The sequence below is a fragment of the Triticum aestivum genome, chromosome 2D (genome assembly GCF_018294505.1).
Source record: "Triticum aestivum cultivar Chinese Spring chromosome 2D, IWGSC CS RefSeq v2.1, whole genome shotgun sequence".
Taxonomy (NCBI): Eukaryota; Viridiplantae; Streptophyta; class Magnoliopsida; order Poales; family Poaceae; genus Triticum; species Triticum aestivum.
The window spans coordinates 614,435,626-614,461,119 of record NC_057799.1 but is presented as its reverse complement, the minus strand read 5'-3'; the positions used below and the strand labels follow the sequence as shown (position 1 = coordinate 614,461,119).

At 43.9% G+C, this 25,494-nt stretch overlaps 1 protein-coding gene across 1 annotated transcript; it reads left to right on the top strand.

Annotated features, from left to right (window-relative positions):
• Positions 1-612: 612 nt before the first annotated feature.
• On the top strand, positions 613-2,391 carry LOC123054972 (uncharacterized). The gene is made up of 2 exons (XM_044478858.1): positions 613-732; positions 824-2,391. Exon 2 carries the CDS (start codon positions 878-880, stop codon positions 2,012-2,014), a length of 1,137 nt encoding a protein of 378 aa, XP_044334793.1. The 5' UTR covers positions 613-732; positions 824-877; the 3' UTR covers positions 2,015-2,391.
• Positions 2,392-25,494: the final 23,103 nt, after the last annotated feature.

Genomic DNA, 25,494 nt, shown 5'->3' with positions numbered 1-25,494 from the left:
CTACTTTGCTACTAAATACTTTGCTGGATATTAAGCCTTTCAGGTGTGGTTGAATTGATAACTCAACTGCTAATATTACAAATATTCTTTGACTCCTCCTGTGTCGAATCAATAAATTTGGATTGAATACTCTACCCTCGAAAATTGTTGCAATCCCCTATACTTGTGGGTTATCATGGACACGGTTGGGCAACAGTGCCTCACTGTCCTAAGGGCGACAGTGCTTGGCCGTGTCCCACGAGCAATTGCCAGAGGGGAAGAGGGTTCCGGGTAGGGTACATGGACGACCACGACGACGTCGGCACGCCCAAACAAGCCCGGGACAACCAGAGCTTGATGGGCCGGAAAACAGAACAAAAAATTGCAAAAAATACAAAATTTAATAAAACTGTAAAAAATCAATATAAAAAATATATTGTAAAATTTAAAATTCAAGAAAACTGTAAAAAAGGAAAAAAAACGGAACAGAAACTGAAAAGGTAGAAAAGAAAAGTAAACGAGAAAACCGTAAAAAAAGGCTGAAACTTGAGATGGGCCGGACCAAGACGCACGCCACACTGACTGAGATGGCCCGGCCAGCCCATGGTTTATCCAGCAGTCGATCTGTATAAGTGGTGGGGGAGGAAAGGGTAAGACAGCAAGAAAACCTCGATTCCGCACCCAATCCCTGTTTGCAGCCGCCGCCGCCGCCGCCTCCGCCTCCGCCGGCGGAATCGACTCTGTCTGCCGCAGGTATTGCTCTTCCCCGTTCATCTTTTGCTTTTCATGGAAGTGCCTGATCTCCTGGGTATCATTCATCATCTAATTGTCTTTTATAACGTAGGAAGAAGATAAAAAACTGGTGGTCTCTTTTTTTGTCGGAGCGGGGAGAATTAAAATGAAGGTGCGGCAATTCGTGAATGTGGTGATGCAAAAGTATGGCAGAAGCAGCAGTTTGTATACGGTGAGTCGCATCAAGGCGGAGGAGCAACTCTTCTACCGATCCACGGCGGAAGCACAAGCACCAGCAACATCACAGCAAAAAGAGAATTTCAATATGGCGCTGCCATCATCAGCCGTGGTGCCGCCATGGATGGAGATCATGTCGCGGATGCCTCCGGCCATGCTCAGATTCGAGAGATCCGGCTCAGACGGCACGAAGCTCGATTTCTTGCCCTTCTACGAACGAAGCAGCGGTGGTTCTAGCAAGATCCTCTGCCTGGATGCATCGGGTCGCTCCTTCTTGTATGACATTGACGCTGGCTCCTCCCAGCCAGTTCCATGCCTCAACAGCCCAAAGGGGGATAACCCCATCTGCTTCTCCATCACTAATCCCGAAGCCCTCGACCCCGAGCAAGCTGATGCCTTGTACGTTATGAACAAGTTCCCTGTGAGTCGCAATCCCTGCAACTTCGAGGTCCTCAAGTACAGCGACCCTTCCAGTTGCGAGAAGATGGAAGGCTGGAATTGGCACCGGCTCCCATCACCGATCGACTATGTTGACGTTTCCCTTGTCAAGTGCCATACGCTGCTTCACATTGACGGTGATCCAATTTTTCTTGCCTCATCTCCCAAAGGAAGTGCCATCGGCACCCACTGCTTCAACACGGTCACCCGCAAGTGGTTTAAGGCTGGACGCTGGACGCTGCCCTTCTTTAACCGTGCCGAACATGTACTGGAGCTCGGCAACCTTTGGTTTGGCATCTGCAATTCTAGTCCCAATCACTTCTGCGCAATTGACCTGTCATCTATTCACCCGGACAAGGCTCCGTCTTTGCTGTACAGTTGGCAAGACCTCGATCTGCCTGAGGATTGGGTGTTGCTAGATTGCAGCTTTGTGTACTTGGGAGCTGGGAGGTTTTGCATTACCAAAATCTTTGAGTTTGGAGAGGACGAAGACACGGGCCACCCAACTGAGATGGGTGCTGTGATTTCTGGTGTGGAGGTGGTGCCCAGCGACAAAACACTGCAGATGGTCAAACACAAGTCCATATTCTACAACTTCGTCAGGGATAACATCGTGTGTGTCTTCTAAGGTGAACTTAGAAAGGAAGCAAATAAACCAAGGGAGTAGCAGCACTTCCTGGAGGAATGTAACTGTCTGTTCTTTCCCTTTGGAACTGTCTGTTCTTTCCCATTTCATTACTATTTAGAGGTTCCAGCAGCAGCAGTGAAAGTAACATGGCTGTAACTTATGCTCAGTTCCTTAGATATGTTATGTCATTCCATTTACTTCTTGCCGCTTACTATTGGTAATCACATATTTTCTTAGCTGCTTCCACTAGATGAATAAACTGATGCATAAAGCACTGCTTGGTTCACAAGATTGGGCTGAATACCCTGGTAAAATACAGACCTGGAAAAAAGGTCTGATCTTTGTAAAAGCATTTGGTTGGCCGTTTTCCACCAGTTTTTGCTGTGTTTGCACTGATTTTTTTTAACTAACTCTCCCAGAAATATTACGCACCTTAGGAGGCCCCCATTAAAATTTGAAGAAGAGAAACAAGAGGGCGAAAGAAGTTAAGCGATGGGGGAGCTCGACCGCTGTCATTGTTGTCCCCACCGTGGGCCACATGGTGATCAGAGACGGACGTAAGGTTTACACTGCGGCCCACTTCCTTCCCCAATCTCCACTCTCCGGGGACTTAAGCCACCTCCGAGCGTCGGCCCCTCCACCGCGGGCGCCAGGTCATGGCCAGCTCGTTTGGATGCTTGCCCCGACAACCCTCTTCTTCTGGTTGATGTGGGGCTTCTCTCCAAGGTAATAGTTCACCAAAGTATCTTGGGTTCTTGGATTAGTTCACCAGCGATGTCCCTCTGGTTAATTAGCCTTTCAACATGGTTGTTTGCCTCCTCTTGTGACGTTGTGCAGAATGGAATTCACCAGATTGTTTTGCAAAGAGATTTAGGTTCTTCAATTTCGTCAACTCAAACCAAAATCATGGATGCTTGCAATTTCTGTTGTTTGAGTTGGTAGGATGATTTGAGTATTTAACTCGACCCAATGTACGGATGGTTCGTCGTTGTGATTGAGCTGTCTAGTGGCATGCAGAAATTATTTGTTTGGGTTAGATTTGCAGAAATTATTTGTCATGTCTGCACACAGAAATTATTTGTCATGCTTGCTGAAATTCTTTGGTTCTTGTGATGTCTCTGTATTTATGTAACTATGCAGCCCTTCTCGTAAGTTTTGCCAGTTAGAGCAGGAGCAGCAGTTCATGTTATTCTGAAGGACATTTTCTATGTAGGGCATGAATAATTTAGATGGGTGAATCAAACACTGATATTGAACATGTAAATGTTTGTTTTGCAAGCACTAATCCAGTCGTTTTTTAAATGAACTACAAGTGTCCTGCACCTTCTCAGCAAAACCACAAGCCAGCAGCACTGCATCTGCACTTTCTTGTGTGTTGGTCGTGCCCATTTTAAGATGGCCTAAATTTTTGCCAGTAGTGGACATGCGTTGCTGCGCATGTCTCTTTTTACTGCAGTATAGGTTGTGAAATAGGAACATTGTTTTTGTTGTTTCTTTACCTTCTTTCATTCTTTGCTGATTCTGAAAAAGATTGAAGAACACGCAAGTAGTTTATTTCTTTGAAAGCCCTTTCAACCATTGTATATATTCATACGTGCAAAATGAGGCTCCTTTTTCAATTCTTATACAGGAGCAAGGCACATCATGAAGATTTGGCTCTTTTTTCAGTTCTACCTGTCCCAGTTTTGTTAGAATGCTACTGATTTGATGCCAAGATGAATCAACAAGACACAAACTTCAAGTGTTGATCAAATCGTTTATGTTGTGGTGTTGTTCTCGGGATATTTATGTCTGACCAGTATTATCTACTAGTAGTACATTTTGATCATTAGCTTTTGGAGAGATGGGTCTTTTTCCAAAGCTATGTCTATGTCCATGTATTGTGTTAGAATAATTCAAGGTGCATATCGATCTATCTGCTTGGTCTATGTAATTGCTTGGTCTTCGATAGATCAGATGTGATTGCTTGGTACTCCGCAATAAAGAAATATAAGAGCGTTTAGTAGAGCAATCTGTTTGAACAATTGATATCACGAGCTAGATTGTTTTGAGGTCTTGGATTGTCGATGCAGAGGAAATCATAGGGAAAATCACGAAAATGAGCTAGATTGTTCTGAGGTCTTGGATTGTCGATCCAGAGGAAATCATAGAGAAAATCAAAAAAATTGACCCGGGGCACCCCGGACTAGGCCGGTACATTAATAATGCACTGTAGCGACCTCGAGAGATAGGCACTACTAGCGAATCATCTGATCTATCCAGGAGTGGTGATTCTTGTAGACGTACGTACTACGTGCGATGGCCGATCGACTCACACTGGCACAGTGCGTGCATGCCTTCAGAGCCCTGTCGTAGTTACGTCGCGTCACATGAACCGGCCGGCGTACGTGTGCGTGTGCACGAGACCGAGCGTTCGTATAAACACAAATGCATGTATCCAGTTGCATGCAGTATAGTGTAGTAGTCAGTATACACATACAGGATGAGTATGTATTAATTTATATGTTGATCCTGTACTGATGTGCCACTATAGCGATATGGTAATGTAGCGGGTTTTTCAGATCGGTTTCTCAAAAGCACGATTTATTTTATTTTCCAAGAGTTCTTTTTCGAACATTTTCGAATTTTACGAACATAATTTGAGATTTCCAACTTTAGTTTTTGAAGTTTCTGAACTATCTCTTATTTTGGAACAATTTTTGAAATTTATGAACATTTGCAAAAGTCCAAACCATTTATGAAAATTTCTGAAGATTTTTTAAATTCGAAACAAATCTTCAAATTTCAGAATGTTTGAAAATAACAATAATAAAAGAAAACCCACAAAATAAAAACCAGATTGTAACCTTCCAGAAGGTTTTCAAAAGGTGACTCCGGTAGCATCTACAGTACCTTATACCTGGCCGATTAACGGTACCTGTCCCATTAGTTCATTCCCCTCACTTTTCTCAAAAATAAAATAAAATTTAGTTCTTTCCCCTCACTGGTTTTAGGGGCGTTCCGTTCCTCGGGAGTTTTGAGCCAGGTTTTCTTCGGTATTTTCTTTATGTTTTTCATTTTCCTTTTTTCTTTTAATTTCTAATTTTTAATTAGCGAACCATTTAAAATTTGAGAACTTGTTTTAAAGTCGTTATGATTTGTAAGAATCCATGAACATTTTTTCTAAATTTTGAAATTTTAAAACTCGTGATCATTTTTAAAATTTGTGATTTATTTCTAAATTATGATTATTTTCAAATTTGTGAATATTTCTAAAATTCTTGTTTTTTATTCAAATTAGTTAATATTCTTTAAGTCCATGAATTAATTTCTAACTCATAATTTTTATAAATTAATGGGCTAATTTCAAATTCGCAAGCATTTATAAAATTCATGATTTTTCTTTAATGGTTTTTGACCATTTTCTAAATCTGGGACTTTTTAAATTCATGATTTTTTGATTTTTTAAAATGCATGAACCTTTTTGAGAAAAGTATAACCCCCACCCCGAAATGTGGCAATTCGAATCAAATCCCATCCACTCCCAAACCGGATATTTAGGGCGTGTGTAAAACTGGATAAATCTCTCCCCAGGGTGGTTTTTTAGTGGGAACTTGTTGCATTTTATTAGATCACGGAACAACTTTGAGTTCACCACCCACCTAACACTGTGGGGTGGCATTCGAAACCATGTCTTACACAACTTATTCATGCAACCTTCCCTAGCTGGAATATACCCAACACCATTAGTGGAACGGCGCACCCAACCGACTTGAACCTCTCCAAAAACTTGGAGCAGAGTCTTTATTTCATGTACCACATGCCCACGAGCCGAAAGATCTCTTGTCTCCGCCATGATCATGTTCGCCGCAGTCTGGGAGTCGTTCTCCAGGAAGAGCTTCTCGACGTTCATCTCCTTCGCCAAATGGATGGCGTGGCCGCAGGCCAGTAGCTCCGTTTTCTCTGGCTCGACGATAGTGGAAAAAAAAGGCAAGCTCTCGAAACAGGCTTGGGCCCCGCTATATTAATATAGCAAGCACACGAAACCACTACTAGGGCGACCAACACATCAAACCCAAAGGTAAAATAAGAAGAATAAAAGGGAAACAAATGCCAACGACGGCAGCTCGACGACATGTGGATGACCCGCCACCACTGCGCCCTCCGAAGTCGTCCCACCACGTACCCAGCACTCTGGAACGCCGCGTACCAAGCAACACCTTCAGGAAGGAACGCAACGATGATGACGCTGATGCCCGGACATGTCCTAGGGTTCCCCCCGGCACGCAGAGGAAGGGGGTGAATGGGATCACCCGACGCCCTCCAGGGAAGGATGGCGGCACCCGCAGGCGTCACCTCGTCGGAGTCAGATGAGCCGACAGGGATTTCACCCACCCCCAGAGCACCACTACCCAATCGCTCCGGAGCCTTCCACCCAGCTCGCCACCCACCAGCATGCGCCACCACGGTCTTGACGCCACCCACCAGCATGCGCCACCACGGTCTTAACGCCACCCACATCATTTCACTGTGGTCACCATCGCGAGGCCTAGAGGAAGGAAAATGGAAGCGCAAGGCACCGGGGGCGGTAGCACCGAGGCCGTGCGGGAGGGAACAACCTCCAACGCCGTTGCGCGAGAGGCCAGTGCCTCCAGCGCCATCGCGATAGCCGGCCGGACGCAGCAGCAGGAGGCACACCAGGCCACCTGGGCCCGGCCAAGCCCAGATGGGCCCACAAAGCCTCCACCCAGGTTCCCGATGCCCCACCGCCACCTCCAGCAGGAGGCGTTGTTGATCTTGATAGCTCCAAAATGACAAACTTCATCGATAATGTATAGTCCTTCCCATTTGGAGATAATTTTCCTGTAAAGAATTTGAAATGAGAGTTGTATAATAGAACTTGATCACCGACATTAAGTTCTCGTTTTTGATTCTCTTATCATGCCATCTTTTATTTTTTTCTTAAATAACTTGGCATTTTCATAAAATTGCGTTCTCCACTCATCTAGAGAACTAATATCAAGCAACCTCTTTTCACCGGCAAGTTTAAAATCATAATTGAGTTCTTTAATTGCTCAATAAGCTTTATGTTCTAATTCAAGAGGTAAGTGGCATGCTTTTTCAGATACCATTTTATATGAAGACCTACCCATAGGATTCTTATAAGCAGTCCTATATGCCCACAATGCACCATCAAGTTTCTTTGACCAATTTTTATGAGACCGGGTGACTGTCTTTTTGCAAAATTAACTTTATTTCTCTATTTTGTCTACTAGACTGAGGGTCATAGGGTGATGCAATTCTATGGTTAACATCATATTTAGCTAGTAGTTTGCGGAATGCACCATGAATAAATGTGAACCACCACCAGTCATTAAATATCTAGCACTCCAAACCTTGGAAAGATAACTTCTTTAAGCATTTTAATAGAAGTGTTATGATCAACACTACTAGTTGGAATAGCTTCTACCCGCTTAGTAACGCAATCAACAACAACTAGAATGTGAGTATATCCATTAGAGGATGGAAAATGTCCCATATAATCAAAGCCCCAAACATCAGATGTTTCACTAACAAGTGAATAATTCATAGGCATTTCCTGACGTTTACCAATATTGCCAATTCTTTCACATTCATCACAAGAAAGGACAAACTTAAGTACATCCTTGAAGAGAGTAGGTGTCGGTGTGAAAACCGGCAGACCTCGGGGTAGGGGGTCCTGAGCTGTGGATCTCAGACAAATGGTAACAAGAACAGAGAGACGGTGTTTTACCCAGGTTTAGGCCCTCTTGATGGAGGTAAAACCCTATGTCCTGCTCTTATTTATATTGATATGGATGTATCGAGTGCATAGTTGATCTACCTCGAGATCGTAAGACGTGGCCTAACGCTAGGGCTAGGGGAATGATATTGTGTTAATGTACCCTCTACGGGCTAAACCCTATGGCTTATATACACGCCAGGTAGGGTATCTAGGGTTACAAGGTCGGCATCTAGGCATAAGGCGGCAGGAGTAATCTTGGATTATACAACAAGTCTTCGGTCGATGCAATCTTGATCACACCTCCTGCGTACAGCTTCCGGAGTACGTCTAGAGTACGAATGAAGGCCCACCGACCCAATCCGAGGAACATGGGCCAACCAAGTTAGCACCCCCTAACCCAGGACACCATCAGTAGCCCTTGAACGGGCCTTCGACGCCAAGGACGACACTGCTGGACTTCAGCTCTGGAGTCTTCGGCTCGACAGGCGAGTTCCTCTCCAAGTAGTCTTCGAAAATCATCAGTTCCGCCAAGTGGACCTGGCTTTACTGCACGTGGCCCTGGTTTTGTGACCTTGGTAACCACACTTTTATGGGGAAGCGAGTCACTTTTTGGCAAAACATCGAAGCGTCGGCCTCTTCCCCCTTTTTATTCACGGGCTAGTTGTACAAATTCACCAATATGGGCCAATCCTTCCTTTTCGAGCAAATTGCGCAATTGCTCCCCTTCTCTCAAGTCCATCCTCAAGAGCTTTTCATGGCGAGTAACGCAGGCTCTTCGAGGCGCTCTCATGACCTTGTTAGGGGTGATTGGGGTGGTTGCACCGTCTCACGCCTTCAACTGGAGCGTCTAGCTAAGAAAGGATACCTCCCGGATTCAGATCTGACGGCGACCAGTGCAGGATTGACATCCATGAACGGTAAAGTGCACATAGAGAATCACCCATCTCCTCGAGAGGGCGAGAGGGTATGTTTCATCTCCTGCTTACTATGTGGCTTAGTGTTTCCCATTCACCCCTTCCTCCGGGGTCTGCTAGAGTTCTATGGGCTGCAGGTTCATCACTTCACCCCCAACTCTACTTTACATTTTGCGGGGTACGTTGCCCTTTGCGAGATGCACCTCGGGTGCGAGGCACACTTCAAGCTATGGCGAAGGTATTTCTGCATAATGCCCTGCTCCCCTGCCGAGAAGTTATATGAGGTTGGGGCAGCCGAAGGTTGCAGGATCGAGGGGACAGAATCCCTGTCAGGCACACCTCGGGAAGATCCTATGTCTGGCCGACCGAATGGTTTTACATAGACGATGTTACCCTTCTGGAGCCGGTTCGGTCCAGACTCCCCTTGTTCTCCATGGAGCCCCCGAAGAAGCGTTATAGCTGGAGGCCATAGGGCCCAGCCTCAGAAGAGTGCCGAGGTCATCAGGCTGGTAGCCCAAGTGACGCAGTTGACATGTACTGGCCTCACCATAAATGACGTGATGGCCACGGTGATAGACCGAAGAGTCCAACCACTTCGGCAACGTCCTCATTGTTGTGTGAGTTCAACAGGACCGACGACTCCTCACGAACCATTCAGGAAAGTTTTTACGACCAAGCAGCCTTTGGAGCAGCGCTAGCTGGCATCTATCAAGGGACGACAGAGGACTTTGCCCGATGAAAGTTCCATGATGGGCTGTCCTATTACAATCCTGCTGACACAGTAAGCATTTTATGAACTCCTCGTCTATCTGAGCTGTTTTAATATGTGACTTGCTGTTTATTGGCTCCGGAATAGAGATGGAGGCGTTGGCTTGAGGGCATAAGCAGCCCGACACCTGAGCCGGAATTGCATTGTCGGGTAGAGGACCCCCTCTTTAACGAGGACGAAGATCTAGCTCTTATTTATGAGGGAGCATGTTTTTCCTGGAGAGTCTTGATGGCTCAACAGTAGACGTTGCCCCTGATGCACCAGGGACAAGGCCATCTTCATCGGTAACGCCCCCTTCCTCTAATTGAAAGCGAGCTACTCGTCCTCCAACCCCTAGCCGCCTGACTTCTCCTCCAAAGGGGTGGCGTTGAAAGCGCCTACACAGAGAAATGACTTCTCAAGAGAGCCCCCCGCAGGAGGCGCAGGCCGAGGTCACAGGGGTGGGCGAAAGTGCCCCCCTCCATCTCCAGGTAATTCTTTGATTGCTGCGTGTGCAAATATACTCATGTTTTAACTTCTTTGATCATTCGTAGGCAGCCCTTACCTCCCTTCGTGGCAACAAGTTTGAGGGCCGAGGAAACAGCGGCTTTGCGCAGGGAGACGGAAGCATGTACTTCCGCAGGGGTTACCCCCGAGGTCCCTCAGCCCGAGGACTCGGCGACCAGCTCAGCCACTCCGTCCAAGATCCAATGTGCCATGAATTACCATCGGCGGAAAGCCTCTCTAAGGAATTCAGCCTTCTCGGATCAGGAGTTCAATGGCCTCATCGTGGTGGATGCATACCTTGGGGCTACCCGAGGCGCCTTTGATGTGTCACTTCATGTCTGGTCAGGAGGTTTACGGGTAAGGATTTAACCAAATTCATGTTTCTTCAGAGTTTCACATATTTCCTTATTTTTTTGAAGATGAATAAGACCACTAATTATAGTAGCAACCCCTAAGGCTTGGTATGGAAGAATGACCAACTAACCGAGGCGCTTACCCAAAGAAAAAGGAAGCTGGATGCCTCCTTGGCCAAAGTGGAGCAGGTGAAGAAGTTCACCAAAGAGGCGCACGGTAAGTGCTATTTTCTAGCATATACCAGTGCCATGCACTACAAAAAAATACACTTCCGTGATGATACGTGTTTGTCACAGTAGGTCGCGTTTTTTGTCATGCATGTACATCCATGACGATTTTATGACAGAATCAAGATAGTCATACCTGTGCTGTCATAGAAGTGTTCCATGACATTACCAAAATTATCATCACGGAAGTGTCCACTTCCATGACGATAAATCGCGCGTCACAAAAGTGCTTTCGTCAAGGGTGACCGACATGTGGCATCCACCATAATGGAACGCCGTTAAGCTATCGGGTCCGGTTTTGGATCCGATAACCCGTTAACAGCCCCGACCAATGGGGATTTTCCACATGTAAAATATTCATTGGCCTGAGGAAACACGTGTCGGCTCACCGTTGGGACAGATGTCATCCACTCATTGGACACAAGGCGCCTATGATACGTCGACACATGGCACGGCCCAAAATAGGCCCATTCCTGTGAAAAGGCTGGCCCGTTTGACCTGGTCAAAAGGTGGCGGGCCGGCCCAATGAAAGCCTGTTAACGGCATGTTCGCATATAGCCCATTTACAGCCCGCTAAATCACGGCCCGTTCCGGCCTAACGGTATTAGGCCCAGTAGCGTCATCTGGGCCGTCCAATATGTTTCCATCCCGTTGTAGCTTCCGGCCCATGTATGGCCCATGACGTCTTTCGGCCCATACGAGTCCCTTTGTAACTCTTGGCCCATTAATGGCCCGTGGTGAAACCGGCCCGTAATGAACAGTGTATCGCTTTATACCCATTAGCGGCCCATTATTCCATTGGGTCGTTTCCAGCCTGTGTTACCTTTCGGCCTTCTCAGGGCCCATTTATTCTTGGGCTCATTTCGAGCATTCGGTTACTTACGGCCCGTTACTGGCCTTTTCTGCTTGTGGGCCAAATTCAGCCCGTGGATATAGTCGGCCCATTTGTGGCCCGTTAATCTGTTGGACCATCTTCATAGCATCATCAAATACGGCCTATTAACGGTCCGTTATGGTCAGCCCATAAAATGTACGATTTCCACTCTAGCCCGTTTACGGCCCATTAATGGCCCGTACAAGGCCCATAGATGAGTCGGCCCGTACAAGGCCCATGGATCCTGCGGGGCGTTGAAGGCCCATGGATCCTACGGGACGTTGAAGGCCCATGGATCCGACGGCCCGTGGAGGGCCATGGTCACTACAACATTTGGGCTAGTTGGCCCTCGTTTGAGCGATATAGCATATTCAAAGAATTATCCTACTCTATACTATCACCTCTAAAAAACATACACAATACAACAAAGAGACCAATGCATAGAAACGTAGAATAATCCTACACTATACAATAAAGAAATTACAGCCGATTTATACCCACTGGGCATTATGGTTCGGCACCGGTGATAATAAAGCATACACAAACAGCAAATTACATACACTGGGCAAATACAGCTCATACATCATGGACACGCATCAACTTAACTCCATTTGAACTATAATCTCTTCAGAAAATAGGATTGGCCGGATTCAGATAGCACAAATTCCAGTCTGCAAAATCTCCAATTCCTTCGTGGTTACCTTAGTGTCTTGTTTCATTTTTTGACTCCTGCATCTAATACCTGCATGTCCAGTCTCAACTTGTTGATTGTACGTTGAGAATCATGTACACGTTGTCTTGCCACCTCTAGTTGATGCTCGAGAACATCAACACATTCCAATTCCAATCCATAATCATTCGGTAATGGCCATGCCGCACTGCTCGCAGATCTTTGTGTTGATGTCACTTCATCCTGAAATGTTTCTGTAAGTACACATGACTAGGGCAAAAATATAGTTACAACAGTGAAGCGAACAAGACACTATTTTGTACTACATGGCAAAACAGGACTAACAATAATGTTACACATCATGAAGCATAAGCAGGTGATATTTTAAAAATTATAAAAAAGATAGTCTGTGCAGCCTGCATACAGAAATCTCTCTTAGCTCACCAGAGGAGCATGTTGTTGGGGCCCAATCCAAAACACAGACAAGTTACAAATTTAGACAACACGTTGCATATAAGTAAGCAACCAGTTGGCCATTCTGTAGCTCAATTAAAGTCTTAGGGAGCATAATGAACAGTAGAGGGTTTCATACAAACATACTACAGCAAGCAAAACTATGCAATCATTAGCCTAGTATAAACTAGATTGTGAGCCTCATGCAATAATAGTTGGTTAATAGACTTCAAAGCTTCAGGCACACTTCGGCAGAGTAATTAAATGGTAAGGCCTTTAATTATGTCAACTAATAGTTATACAAGTACCCAACATCAGGCATCATTATTTGGGCATCTCATTAACTGAGGAGAAATAAAGCAATTGAAAAGAGCAAATTAACTATGCCTGAAACAAACAAGGAATTGAACTGTTGAGTTGGATACAGTGACTTACCTTAACACGTTGAAGAGGCTCAGCGCAGCTCCTACTTCTCTTGCAAGGCTCCTTCCTAACATCTTGTACTTGGAAATCCTCAATCTTATCTTCATTGCACCCCCTCTGCAAGGTGACACAAACTAGTTACTCGTCTCCTCGGAAGATAAATATGCAAACTTTCCAGTCTGTGAACACAAAAGGATGAGATTATAACAAAACAACACCACATAATGAAACATGCCGCATCTATTGCACTTGCACATAATGAAATGAGCATTTACTATGTCTGCACTATGTAAAAACTAGGCATACCTTCGAACTGGATCTCCAGGTACTCTTGGAGAGCCTACTTTAGTGTGCAGCCAAACCTTTATGTCACCTATGAGTTAGACAAGGCCCCACTACAGCAGCCCTTAGTGTTTAAATCGTTGACAAGCTCTGTTAGAGTGTTAGGTCAAGAACAACAAGTAATCAAAGCAAACAGTCCTAGTATGGCTGGCTGATGCAAACAAGCAATTGAACAGATGTGTGAGCAAATCTTGCATATCAAGAAAAGAAGCAAAGAAGGAGGCTTAAAGACTATCACTTGACTGACCAGATTTAAGGGGCATTTAAACATCATGTGCAACGTATGAACTAACATAAACATTGCATATTCCAGATTCTACAATGGAATGCACATGTATTAGGTTATGCCATGTATGATGATGCCTAAATGTACACTATAGCAGGCAGGAGTGATTCATCATTGCACGCACAATTGAATTGCAGGTTAAGGGCCAGTTCGATTCCGCCTTTTCAGGGCTTATTGTCAAAATAAGCCGTAAAAGATGTAAAGAAGTCATTTTTGAGTTATGGGCTTGGGCTTAACTAATTTCGCTTTGGAGGGGGGGGGGTGTTTCGGGTAGAACCTCACTAAAAATTGAAAGGAAGGGGAATAGTGAAATGACTCTGTTGTCTGCCTATATTACACTCGAAATGCAACTGCTGACGCCCGTGTCACACCTGACCCTCAAGTAAAAACAAACACGCAAGCATTCATTGCCATGCCCGCTTGCATCTCCTCTCCCCTTTCCCTCTACCTCGATCCCCTGCCTGCAACACTAGGGTTCCTCCAGCGAGCCGTCGCCACTGGTCCCATCTGGCCTGGTCCTCGACGATGCTCTGTCCAGCTAGGCTACATGGCCGGTGGGTAGGGGCAAATCTCCCTGGCTGCTCCTCCCTCTGGCGCCGCCCCTCATTCTCATGGTCTCTAGGAGCTGCTCCACTGTGGTTCGTCCAACGCACTACTCCGGCGGGCGCTGCACAACTACAGCTGATGCCACACTGCGGCAGAAGGCACCTTATTCCACCTCCCCTCCTCCCAGGCCATGGCCTTGAGGTGCTGTTGAAGGATGAGCTCATCCAACAAGGTGAGTATCTCCTCTGAATTTTTGCCAAATTTTCATTCTGATCCACTATACAATGAATTGCTATGAGCTGCTTCTGCTGCTGCTATATGATGCATTGCTATGAGCTGCTCCTGCTACTGCTATATGATGAATTGCTATGAGCTGCTTCTGCTATATGACGAATTGCTATGAGCTGCTGCTGCTATATGATGAATTGCTATGAGCTGCTGCTGCTGCTGCTATATGATGAGTTGCTATAAGCTGCTCCTGCTGATGCTATATGATGAATTGCTATGAGTTGCTCCTGCTGCTGCTATATGATGAATTGCTATGAGCTGCTCCTGCTGCTGCTATATGATGAATTGTTATGAGCTGCTGCTGGTATATGATGAATTGCACACTGCTGCTGCTGTATGATGAGTTGCTATGAGTTGCTGCTGCTATATGATGCTTTCAGGTGGTGCTGCTATATGATAATAACCAGCCACTTGGACCATCGAATTTCAATAAATAATTGCTCTTCATTTAAATGTGGGTCATGCGTTCTTCGTTTAAATTAGGCAATGGGATCTCTATGGAAAACATTGACCAAAGTAGATTGTGCCAAGTAGATGGTATCTTTGTATTTGCATTTTGAGCAAATAGTGATGGTCTGTTTTCCTATCATATTAATTACTGCACTGGGTTCAATTTGTGATGTTTGCAAGTCAAAATAATTTTCATATGGGTAGCAAAATGAAAAAATATAATGCAATCTAGACTTTTCACCGATCATACCAAAGATAAGCTGAAAACGCAATGAAAAGAACTGGTTGGCTTATTACATGGAGCTTATATTCACAGGTGCTTATTTTCCTAGGATAACTCGTAATAACTGTCCCTAAGAAACTTGGCCAATAGAACTGACATACAAATAACATGTCAAGATGATTGCAATGGAGGAGTGACGTACCATAGCACACTGTATAGGCTCACCGCCGCCTCTCCTTTTTTTGCGATGTTCCATGAAATTGCCACATACATCTTGTACTTTTTCATTGTGTAACCCTATCTGCAAGTTGACACGGCTAATTTCAGACATCTCTACATGATACTACATTGCGTATCCCTTGCGCATATTTAAACCACCAATTAACGATTGTGTGCGTAGCATAAACTAGACATGACTCTGTGTGCTGGACTAGCAGGCACTCTAAGGGAGCCTAATGTAGTGCACTAGAATTCCTACATGCCACCTATGATTTTGTGTAATGTACTGCCTTTGTTCCTAAATATATGTCTTTGTAGAGATTCCAGTATGTACCACATACCGATGTATATAGATGCATTTTCGAGTGTAAATTCACTCATTTTGCTCCGTATGTAGCCTATAGTGGAATCTCTAGAAAGACTTATATTTACGAACGGAGGTACGAGGTAGTATGATGTATAACATCTACATATCTAATTTAGCAGCTAGTAGTAGAAATCATTGTCTGCACAACGGGATTACTGGTCAAACATCCTAGCAAAGCACGCTGGCAGGCACAGAACAATACAAGAGAGAGAGAGAGAGATACGTACTTACAAGATCATAGCAATACCTCAGTCCAGGATCTTGGTTCGCCAAGCTGTTAGATCCAGAAGAAACATCGTCCTTGTAGTTTTTGCCAGCTGCATAACAGGTACCTGTTAGTATATTTGAAGTACATCGGGCAGGTGATGCTGGACGGGTTTAAAGGTGACAAGTACCTAGGCCGTGGCGGGTGCTTGGCATCTCTCCAGACGGTGGGAATCAGGTTAGAAACGTCAAGGGTGATGACGCTGCGCTGGCTGTCGGGGTCCGGTAAGGAGATCTAGAACCGTCGAGTAGGGTGTTTGTGGAGCGGCACCGGTAGGGTGGACTACGGTGTGGGCGAAGCGGATCTATGGCCGTGGACGAGGGCGTAGGTGAAGCTGCTCTGGTGGTTGGGTTAAGGATGGTGTCGACGATGCGGATCTGCGGCCGTGGATGGGGCATCAGAAGCTGCTCCGGTGGTTGGGTTAAGGATGGTGTCGACGATGCGGATCTGCGGCCGTGGACGGGGCGTCAGAAGCTGCTCCGGTGGTTGGGTTAAGGATGGTGTCGACGATGCTGATCTGCGGCCGTGGACGGGGCATCAGAAGCTGCTCCGCTAGGTTGGATGAGGGTGCGAGGAAGCGGATCTGAGGCCGTGGACTTCTGAGTTGGCAAAGCGGCCCCCGGTAGGGTTGAGAATGGTATAGGCGAAGCTACTCCGGTAGGGTTGACGATGGTGTCGGAGAAGCGGCTCCGGTAGGGTCGAGGAAGGTGTCGGCGAAGAGGATTAGAAGCCGTCGACGGGGGCGTCGGTGGGGCGGCTCCGGGGGGTGTGGACAAAGCGTCTCCGGTGGGGAGTACGAATGAGCCGCTGCAGATGCGCGGCGGTTGACGAGAGTACCGGTGAAGCAGACCCTGCGCCATGGACAAGGCCGACACTGAATGGGCTGTGGTATAGTGGTGTGATACGTCTCCAACGTATCTATAATTTTTGATTGCTCCATGCTATATTATCTACTGTTTTGGGAAATATTGGGCTTTATTTTCCACTTTTATATTACTTTTGGGACTCACCTATTAACCAGAGGCCCAGCCCAGATTTGCTGTTTTTTGCCTATTTCAGTGTTTTGAAGAAACGGAATATCAGACGGAGTCGAAACAGAACGAAATCAACTAGAGAAGTTATTTTTGGAACGAAAGCTTCTCGATGGACTTGGACCCCACGTCAAGGAAGGAACGAGGAAGCCACGAGGGTGGGGGGCGCGCCCACCACCCTAGGGCGCGCCCCCTGCCTCGTGGGGCCCTCGTGGCTCCCCTGACGTACTTCTTCCGCCTATATAACTCCACGTACCCTAAAACTTCCAAAACAGGGAATAGATCGGGAGTTCCGCCGCCGCAAGCCTCTGTAGCCACCAAAAGTCAATCAGGACCCTGTTCTGGCACCCTGCTGGAGGGGGGAACCCTCACCGGTGGCCATCTTCATCATCCTGGCGCTCTCCATGACGAGGAGGGAGTAGTTCACCCTCGGGGCTGAGGGTATGTACCAGTAGCTATGTGTTTGATCTCTCTCTCGTGTTCTTGATTTGGCACGATCTTGATGTATCGCGAGCTTTGCTATTATAGTTGGATCTTATGTTTCTTCTCCCCCTCTACTCTCTTGTAATGGATTGAGTTTTCCCTTTGAAGTTATCTTATCGGATTGAGTCTTTAAAGATTTGAGAACACTTGATGTATGTCTTGCCGTGCGTATCTGTGGTGACAATGGGATATCACGTGATTCACTTGATGTATGTTTTGGTGATCAACTTGCGGGTTCCGCCCATGAACCTATGCATAGGGGTTGGCACACATTTTCGTCGTGATTCTCCGGTGGAAACTTTGGGGCACTCTTTGAAGTACTTTGTGTTGGATTGAATAGATGAATCTGAGATTGTGTGATGCATATCGTATAATCATACCCACGGATACTTGAGGTGACATTGGAGTATCTAGGTGACATTAGGGTTTTGGTTGATTTGTGTCTTAAGGTGTTATTCTAGTACGAACTCTAGGGTTGTTTGTGACACTTATAGGAATAGCCCAACGGATTGATTGGAAAGAGTAACTTTGAGGTGGTTTCGTACCCTATCATAATCTCTTCGTTTGTTCTCCGCTATTAGTGACTTTGGAGTGACTCTTTATTGCATGTTGAGGGATAGTTATATGATCCAACTGTGTTATTATTGTTGAGAGAACTTGCACTAGTGAAAGTATGAACCCTAGGCCTTGTTTCAACACATTGCAATACCGTTTACGCTCACTTTTATCATTAGTTACCTTGCTGTTTTTATATTTTCAGATTACAAAAACCTATATCTACCATCCATATTGCACTTGTATCACCATCTCTTCGCCGAACTAGTGCACCTATACAATTTACCATTGTATTGGGTGTGTTGGGGACACAAGAGACTCTTTGTTATTTGGTTGCAGGGTTGCTTGAGAGACCATCTTCATCCTACGCCTCCCACGGATTGATAAACCTTAGGTCATCCACTTGAGGGAAATTTTCTACTGTCCTACAAACCTCTGCACTTGGAGGCCCAACAACGTCTACAAGAAGAAGGTTGCGTAGTAGACATCAAGCTCTTTTCTGGCGCCGTTGCCGGGGAGGCTAGGTAAGCGGCACTCACACCCCGTCAACTAAGCTCTTTTCTGGCGCCGTTGCCGGGGAGGTGAGTGCTTGAAGGTATATCTTTAGATCTTGCAATCAAATCTTTTTATTTCTTGTTTTAGCACTAGTTTAGTTTATAAAAGAAAACTACCAAAAAAATGGAATTGAGTTTGTCTCATACGCTTCATCTTTTTAATATCTTTCGTGAGAATGATGGAAAGGAAAATTGTGCTCAAGTACTAGAAGAAGAATTACATAGAATGCTTGGCATAAAATATGCGAATGATGAGCATGATTGCAATGTTGTTAGTATGAATTCCTTGAATATCCATGATGCTAATGATATGCAAAGCCACATGCTTGGGGAAGCTATGTTTGATGAAGATGATATTTTTTGTACCCCAAGCTTTGATGAGCAAATTTACTATGATGAAAGCATGCCTCCTATCTATGATGATTATTTTGATGACACGTATGCTTTAAAGAATAATGATAACCATGAAACTTGTCATCTTGATCTTAATTTTCAATCACATGATAGTTATTTTGTTGAGTTTGCTCCCACTATTATTGATGAGAATAAATTTGCTTATGGGGAGAGTAGTAAAATTTCTATGCAAGTAGATCATGAAAAGAATGCTTTAGGTGCTGGTTATATTGTTGAATTCATTCATGATGCTACTGAAAACTATTATGAGGGAGGAATATATCCTTGTAGGAATTACAATAATATCAAGTTTCCTCTCTATGTGCTTAAAGTTTTGAAGTTATGCTTGTTTTGCCTTCCTGTGCTAGTTGATTATTGTTCCCATAAGTTGTTTGCTCACAAAATCCCTATGCATAGGAAGTGGGTTAGACTTAAATGTGCTAGTAATATTCTTCATGATGCTCTATTTATGTTTAAATTCTTATCTTTTATGTGAGCATCATTGAAATCATCATGCCTAGCTAGGGGCGTTAAACGATAGCACTTGTTGGGAGGCAACCCAATTTTATTTTAGTTTCTTGCTTTTTGGTTCTGTTTAGTAATAAATAATCCATCTAGCTTCTGTTTATATGTGTTTTTATGTTTTAATTAGTGTTTGTGCCAAGTAGAACCTTTGGGAAGACTTGGGTGAAGTCTTTATGATCATGCTGTAAAAAACAGAAACTTTAGCGCTCACGAGATTAGCTAGAACTTTTTACTGGAAAGTGATATTTAGTTTATTCTTTTTTCATATGATTACTAGACAAATCCCTCAGGTCCACAAATTTATTTTAGAATTTTTGGAGTTCCAGAAGTTTGCGTTAGTTACAGATCACTACAGACTGTTCTGTTTTTGACAGATTCTATTTTTCGTGTGTTGTTTGCTTATTTTGATGAATCTATGGCTAGTAAAATAGTTTATAAACCATAGAGAAGTTGGAATACAGTAGGTTTAACACCAATATAAATAAAGAATGAGTTCATTACAGTACCTTGAAGTGGTGTTTTGTTTTCTTTCGCTAACGGAGCTCACGAGATTTTCTGTTAAGTTTTGTGTTGTGAAGTTTTCAAGTTTTGGGTAAAGATTTGATGGACTATGGAATAAGGAGTGGCAAGAGCCTAAGCTTGGGGATGCCCAAGGCACCCCAAGGTAATATTCAAGGATAACCAAGAGCCTAAGCTTGGGGATGCTCCGGAAGGCATCCCCTCTTTCGTCTTCGTTCATTGGTAACTTTACTTGGAGCTATATTTTTATTCACCACATGATATGTGTTTTGCTTGGAGCGTCAATTTATTTTGCTAGTATTTTCTTGCTGTCATGTATAATAATGTTTTGCATCTTTATTTTCAATAAAAATGTCAAGGATAGCCTTTACTATGCTTATTTTGCAAGTATACATGTTGCTGTTTGAAAACAGAAAGTTTACCGCTGTTGCAAAAATTCCCTAGAAAATTCAGAATGTGATAAAATGTGGAAACCTTTTGCATAAGAAGCTCTGATAAATTTACTACAGTGGGAATTTTCTTTCATAATTTTTGGAGTTAGGGAAGTATGATGAATCTTGCATTCTTTGCAGACTGTACTGTTTTGGCAGATTGCTGTTATGTTTGCATTGTTTGCATATGTTTGCTGGTTTAATGATTCTATTTGATGATAGGAGTATTAAATATGCAGAGTCATTTAGTATGCAATGTTGAATAATAATTTTAGTGATTTGTTACAGTAGAAGATAATAAGGTTTTGCATTGGTTTATACTAACTTATCTCACGAGTTCTTGTTGAGTTTGGTGTGGATGAAGCTTTTGAGATTTAGGAAACCGTGATATGAGAGGAATTAAGGAGACACAAAAGCTCAAGCTTGGGGATGCCCAAGGCACCCCAAGATATTATTTCAAGAAGTCTCAAGCATCTAAGCTTGGGGATGCCCCGGTAGGCATCCCACCTTTTCTCTTCAACAACTATCGGTTAGTATCGGTTGAACCTAAGTTTTTGCTTCTTCACATGAGTTGTGCTATCCTTGCAATGTAGTTTTATTTATATTTGCTTGCTGTTTGAATAAAATACCAAGATCTGAAAGTCTTAAATGGGAGAGTCTTCACATAGTTGCATAATTATTCGACTACTCATTGATCTTCACTTATATCTTTTGGAGTAGTTTGTTGTTTGCTCTAGTGCTTCACTTATATCTTTTAGAGCACGATGGTGGATTTGTTTTTTAGAAACTATTGATCTCTCATGCTTCACTTAGATTATTTTGAGAGTCTTAAATAGCATGGTAATTTGCTTAAATAGTCCTAATATGCTAAGCATACAAGATTTGTAAGAATTCTTATGAGTGTGTTGAATACTAAGAGAAGTTTGATGCTTGATAATTGTTTTGAGATATGAAGATGGTGATATTAGAGTCATGCTAGTTGAGTAGTTGTGAATTTGAGAGATACTTGTGTTAAAGTTTGTGATTCCCGTAGCATGCACGTATGGTGAACCGTTATGTGATGAAGTCGGAGCATGATTTATTGATTGATTGCCTTCCTTATGAGTGGCGGTCGGGGACGAGCGATGGTCTTTTCCTACCAATCTATCCCCCTAGGAGCATGCGCGTAATACTTTTCTTTGATAACTTGTAGATTTTTGCAATAAGTATATGAGTTCTTTATGACTAATGTTGAGTCCATGGATCATACGCACTTTCTTCCTTCCACCATTGCTAGCCTCTCTAATACCGCGCACTTTTCGCTGGTATCATACACCCACCATATACCTTCCTAAAAAAAGCCACCATACCTACCTATTATGGCATTTCCATAGCCATTCCGAGATATATTGCCATGCAACTTTCCACCATTCCGTTTGTTATGATACGCTTCATCATTGTCATATTGCTTTGCATGATCATGTAGTTGACATCGTATTTGTGGCAAAGCCACCATTCATAATTCTTTCATACATGTCACTCACGAGTCATTGCACATCCCGGTACACCTCCGGAGGCATTCATATAGAGTCATATTTTGTTCTAAGAATCGAGTTGTAATTGTTGAGTTGTAAGAAAATAAAAGTGTGATGATCATCATTTTTAGAGCATTGTCCCAAGTGAGGAAAAGGATGATGGAGACTATGATTCCCCCATAAGTCGGGATGAGACTCCGGACGAAAAATAAAAAAAAGAAGAGAGAAAGAAAAGAGGCCATAAAAAAGAGAGAGAGAGAAAAGGCCCAAATAAAAAATAATAATAAAAAATAGAAAAATGAGAGAAAAGAGAGAAGGGGCAATGTTACTATCCTTTTACCACACTTGTGCTTCAAAGTAGCACCGTGATCTTCATGATAGAGAGTCTCCTATGTTGTCACTTTCATATACTAGTGGGAATTTTACATTATAGAACTTGGCTTGTATATTCCAATGATGGGCTTCCTCAAAATGCCCTAGGTCTTCGTAAGCAAGCAAGTTGGATGCACCCCCACTTAGTTTCTTTTGTTGAGCTTTCATATACTTATAGCTCTAGTGCATCCGTTGCATGGCACTCCCTACTCACTCACATTGATATCTATTGATGGGCATCTCCATAGCCCGTTGATACGCCTAGTTGATGTGAGACTATCTTCCCTCTTTTTGTCTTCTCCACAACCACCATTCTATTCCACATATAGTGCTATATCCATGGCTCACGCTCATGTATTGCGTGAAGATTGAAAAAGTTTTGAGAATGTCAAAAGTATGAAACAATTGCTTGGCTTGTCATCGGGGTTGTGCATGATTTAAATATTTTGTGTGGGGAAGATGGAGCATAGCCAGACTATATGATTTTGTAGGGATAACTTTCTTTGGCCATGTTATTTTGAGAAGACATGATTGCTTTGTTAGTATGCTTGAAGTATTATTATTTTTATGTCAATATGAACTTTTGTCTTGAATCTTTCGGATCTGAATATTCATGCCACAATTAAGAAGAATTACATTGAAATTATGCCAAGTAGCATTCCACATCAAAAATTATCTTTTTTTTATCATTTACCTACTCGAGGACGAGCAGGAATTAAGCTTGGGGATGCTTGATACGTCTCCAACATATCTATAATTTTTGATTGCTCCATGCTATATTATCTACTGTTTTGGGCAATATTGGGCTTTATCCACTTTTATATTACTTTTGGGACTAACCTATTAACCGGAGGCCCAGCCCAGATTTGCTGTTTTTTTGCCTATTTCAGTGTTTTGAAGAAACGGAATATCAGACGGAGTCGAAACAGAACGAAATCAACTAGAGAAGTTATTTTTGGAACGAAAGCTTCCCGATGGACTTGGACCCCACGTCAAGGAAGGAACGAGGAAGCCACGAGGGTAGGGGCGCGCCCACCCCCCTAGGGCGCGCCCCCTGCCTCGTGGGGCCCTCGTGGCTCCCCTGACGTACTTCTTCCGCCTATATAACTCCACGTACCCTAAAACTTCCAAAACAGAAAATAGATCGGGAGTTCCGCCGCCACAAGCCTCTGTAGCCACCAAAAGTCAATCGGGACCCTGTTCTGGCACCCTGCCGGAGGGGGGAACCCTCACCGGTGGCCATCTTCATCATCCCGGCGCTCTCCATGACGAGGAGGGAGTAGTTCACCCTCGGGGCTGAGGGTATGTACCAGTAGCTATGTGTTTGATCTCTCTCTCCTGTTCTTGATTTGGCACGATCTTGATGTATCGCGAGCTTTGCTATTATAGTTGGATCTTATGTTTCTTCTCCCCCTCTACTCTCTTGTAATGGATTGAGTTTTCCCTTTGAAGTTACCTTATCGGATTGAGTCTTTAAAGATTTGAGAACACTTGATGTATGTCTTGCCGTGCGTATCTGTGGTGATAATGGGATATCATGTGATTCACTTGATGTATGTTTTGGTGATCAACTTGCGGGTTCCGTGACCTTGTGAACTTATGCATAGGGGTTGGCACACGTTTTCGTCTTGACTCTCCGGTAGAAACTTTGGGGCACTCTTTGAAGTACTTTGTGTTGGTTTGAATAGATGAATCTAAGATTATGTGATGCATATCGTATAATCATACCCACGGATACTTGAGGTGACAATGAAGTATCTAGGTGACATTAGGGTTTTGGTTGATTTGTGTATTAAGGTGTTATTCTAGATGAGGTACTGGGTTTTGGTTGAGTTGTCCTTGATTTATTTATGAGGTATCCAGATGGAACTGCACCGCCAAGAAAAGAGGGTAACATCAAAATTATGGACTACTTTTTTGAGTATGTTGGTAAGGTCCGGTCATAGTCACTTGTTGAAATCTCTAAAAAGACAAATACTCCCTCCGTCCGGAAATACTTTTCATCAAAATGGATAAAAGGAAATGTATCTAGACGTATTTTAGTTTTAGATAAATCTCTTTTGATCCATTTTGATGACAATTATTTTCAGACGGAGGGATTAGAAAACAGAGTTGGTGATGATGGTGTGCGTGCCATCCTGCAATATAGGCCGTCAGATTTATATCTGACGGATAGGAATGAAACTATGGAAATTTTGCAAAAATATACCCACACGCCTCTCCTTGTTCGCAAATAAGGCCTTCCCTCGTTCAACCTTTAAAGATAAACTACTCATACAAATGCATCTTGATGTTCCGTGCAACGCATGGGCAGCTAGCTAGTTTCTTTAAAAATAGTTGCTGCGATAATTGGGTTGAAGTGATATATTTTATGTCTACCCCGAATGATTTCAGATTCACTAGTAGTAACAAATAAAAGGTTTCCTTGTTAATTAACAGAAAACAGGGTGAAAACTATCACATGAGGCCGGTAAAAACAAGGCACACTGGGTTCAGCGTCATCGTCACTACAGCTGTGCGCGCGCGAGAAGTCTACATATCGAGGGGGCTACTGAGCGAGGCACAGAGACACAATGTTTGAGAGAGAAACCAATTGAAAGATTATGATCAGATCGAGTTGTCACCCTTCTGCTGTCATTGTTGGGGTGGGGGGAGGGGGAGGGAGAGAAAGACATATCGAGAGTGTGCGCGGTAGGCATAGAGGCACAACTAGCGAGTGTGTGTATGTGTGTGTGTTTGAAAGAGGAGTAGATAGATTACTATCAAGATCGAGGTGCCACCCTACTCCTTCGGTGTCGGGTAGTGTGTGTGTGTGTGTTTGAGAGAGAAGACAGTCGATAGATTAGTATCAAGATCGAGGTGTCACCCTACTCCTTCAGTGTTGGGAAGTGTGGGTGTGTGGGTGTGTGGGTGTGTGGGGGGGGGGGGCGGGGCAGTGACACTCACATATCTCTACTCTTATAAAAAACAGAGTTGGTGATGATGGTCTTCCTGCCATCCTGCAATATAGGCCATCCGATTTATATCCGACGGATAGGAAGGAAACTATGGCAATTTTGCAAAAAGATACCCACACCCCTCTCCGCATTTGCAAATAAGGCATTCCCTCATTCATCCATTTCTCCCACAAGATAAACTACTCATACAAATGCATCTTGATGTTCCGTGCAATGCATGGGGAGGAGTACGGCGATGTCGTCCGCG

What these genes read in the sequence shown, in the direction of transcription:
- LOC123054972 (XM_044478858.1), top strand. Translation starts at nt 878, where the DNA reads ATGAAGGTGCGGCAATTCGTGAATGTGGTGATGCAAAAGTATGGCAGA.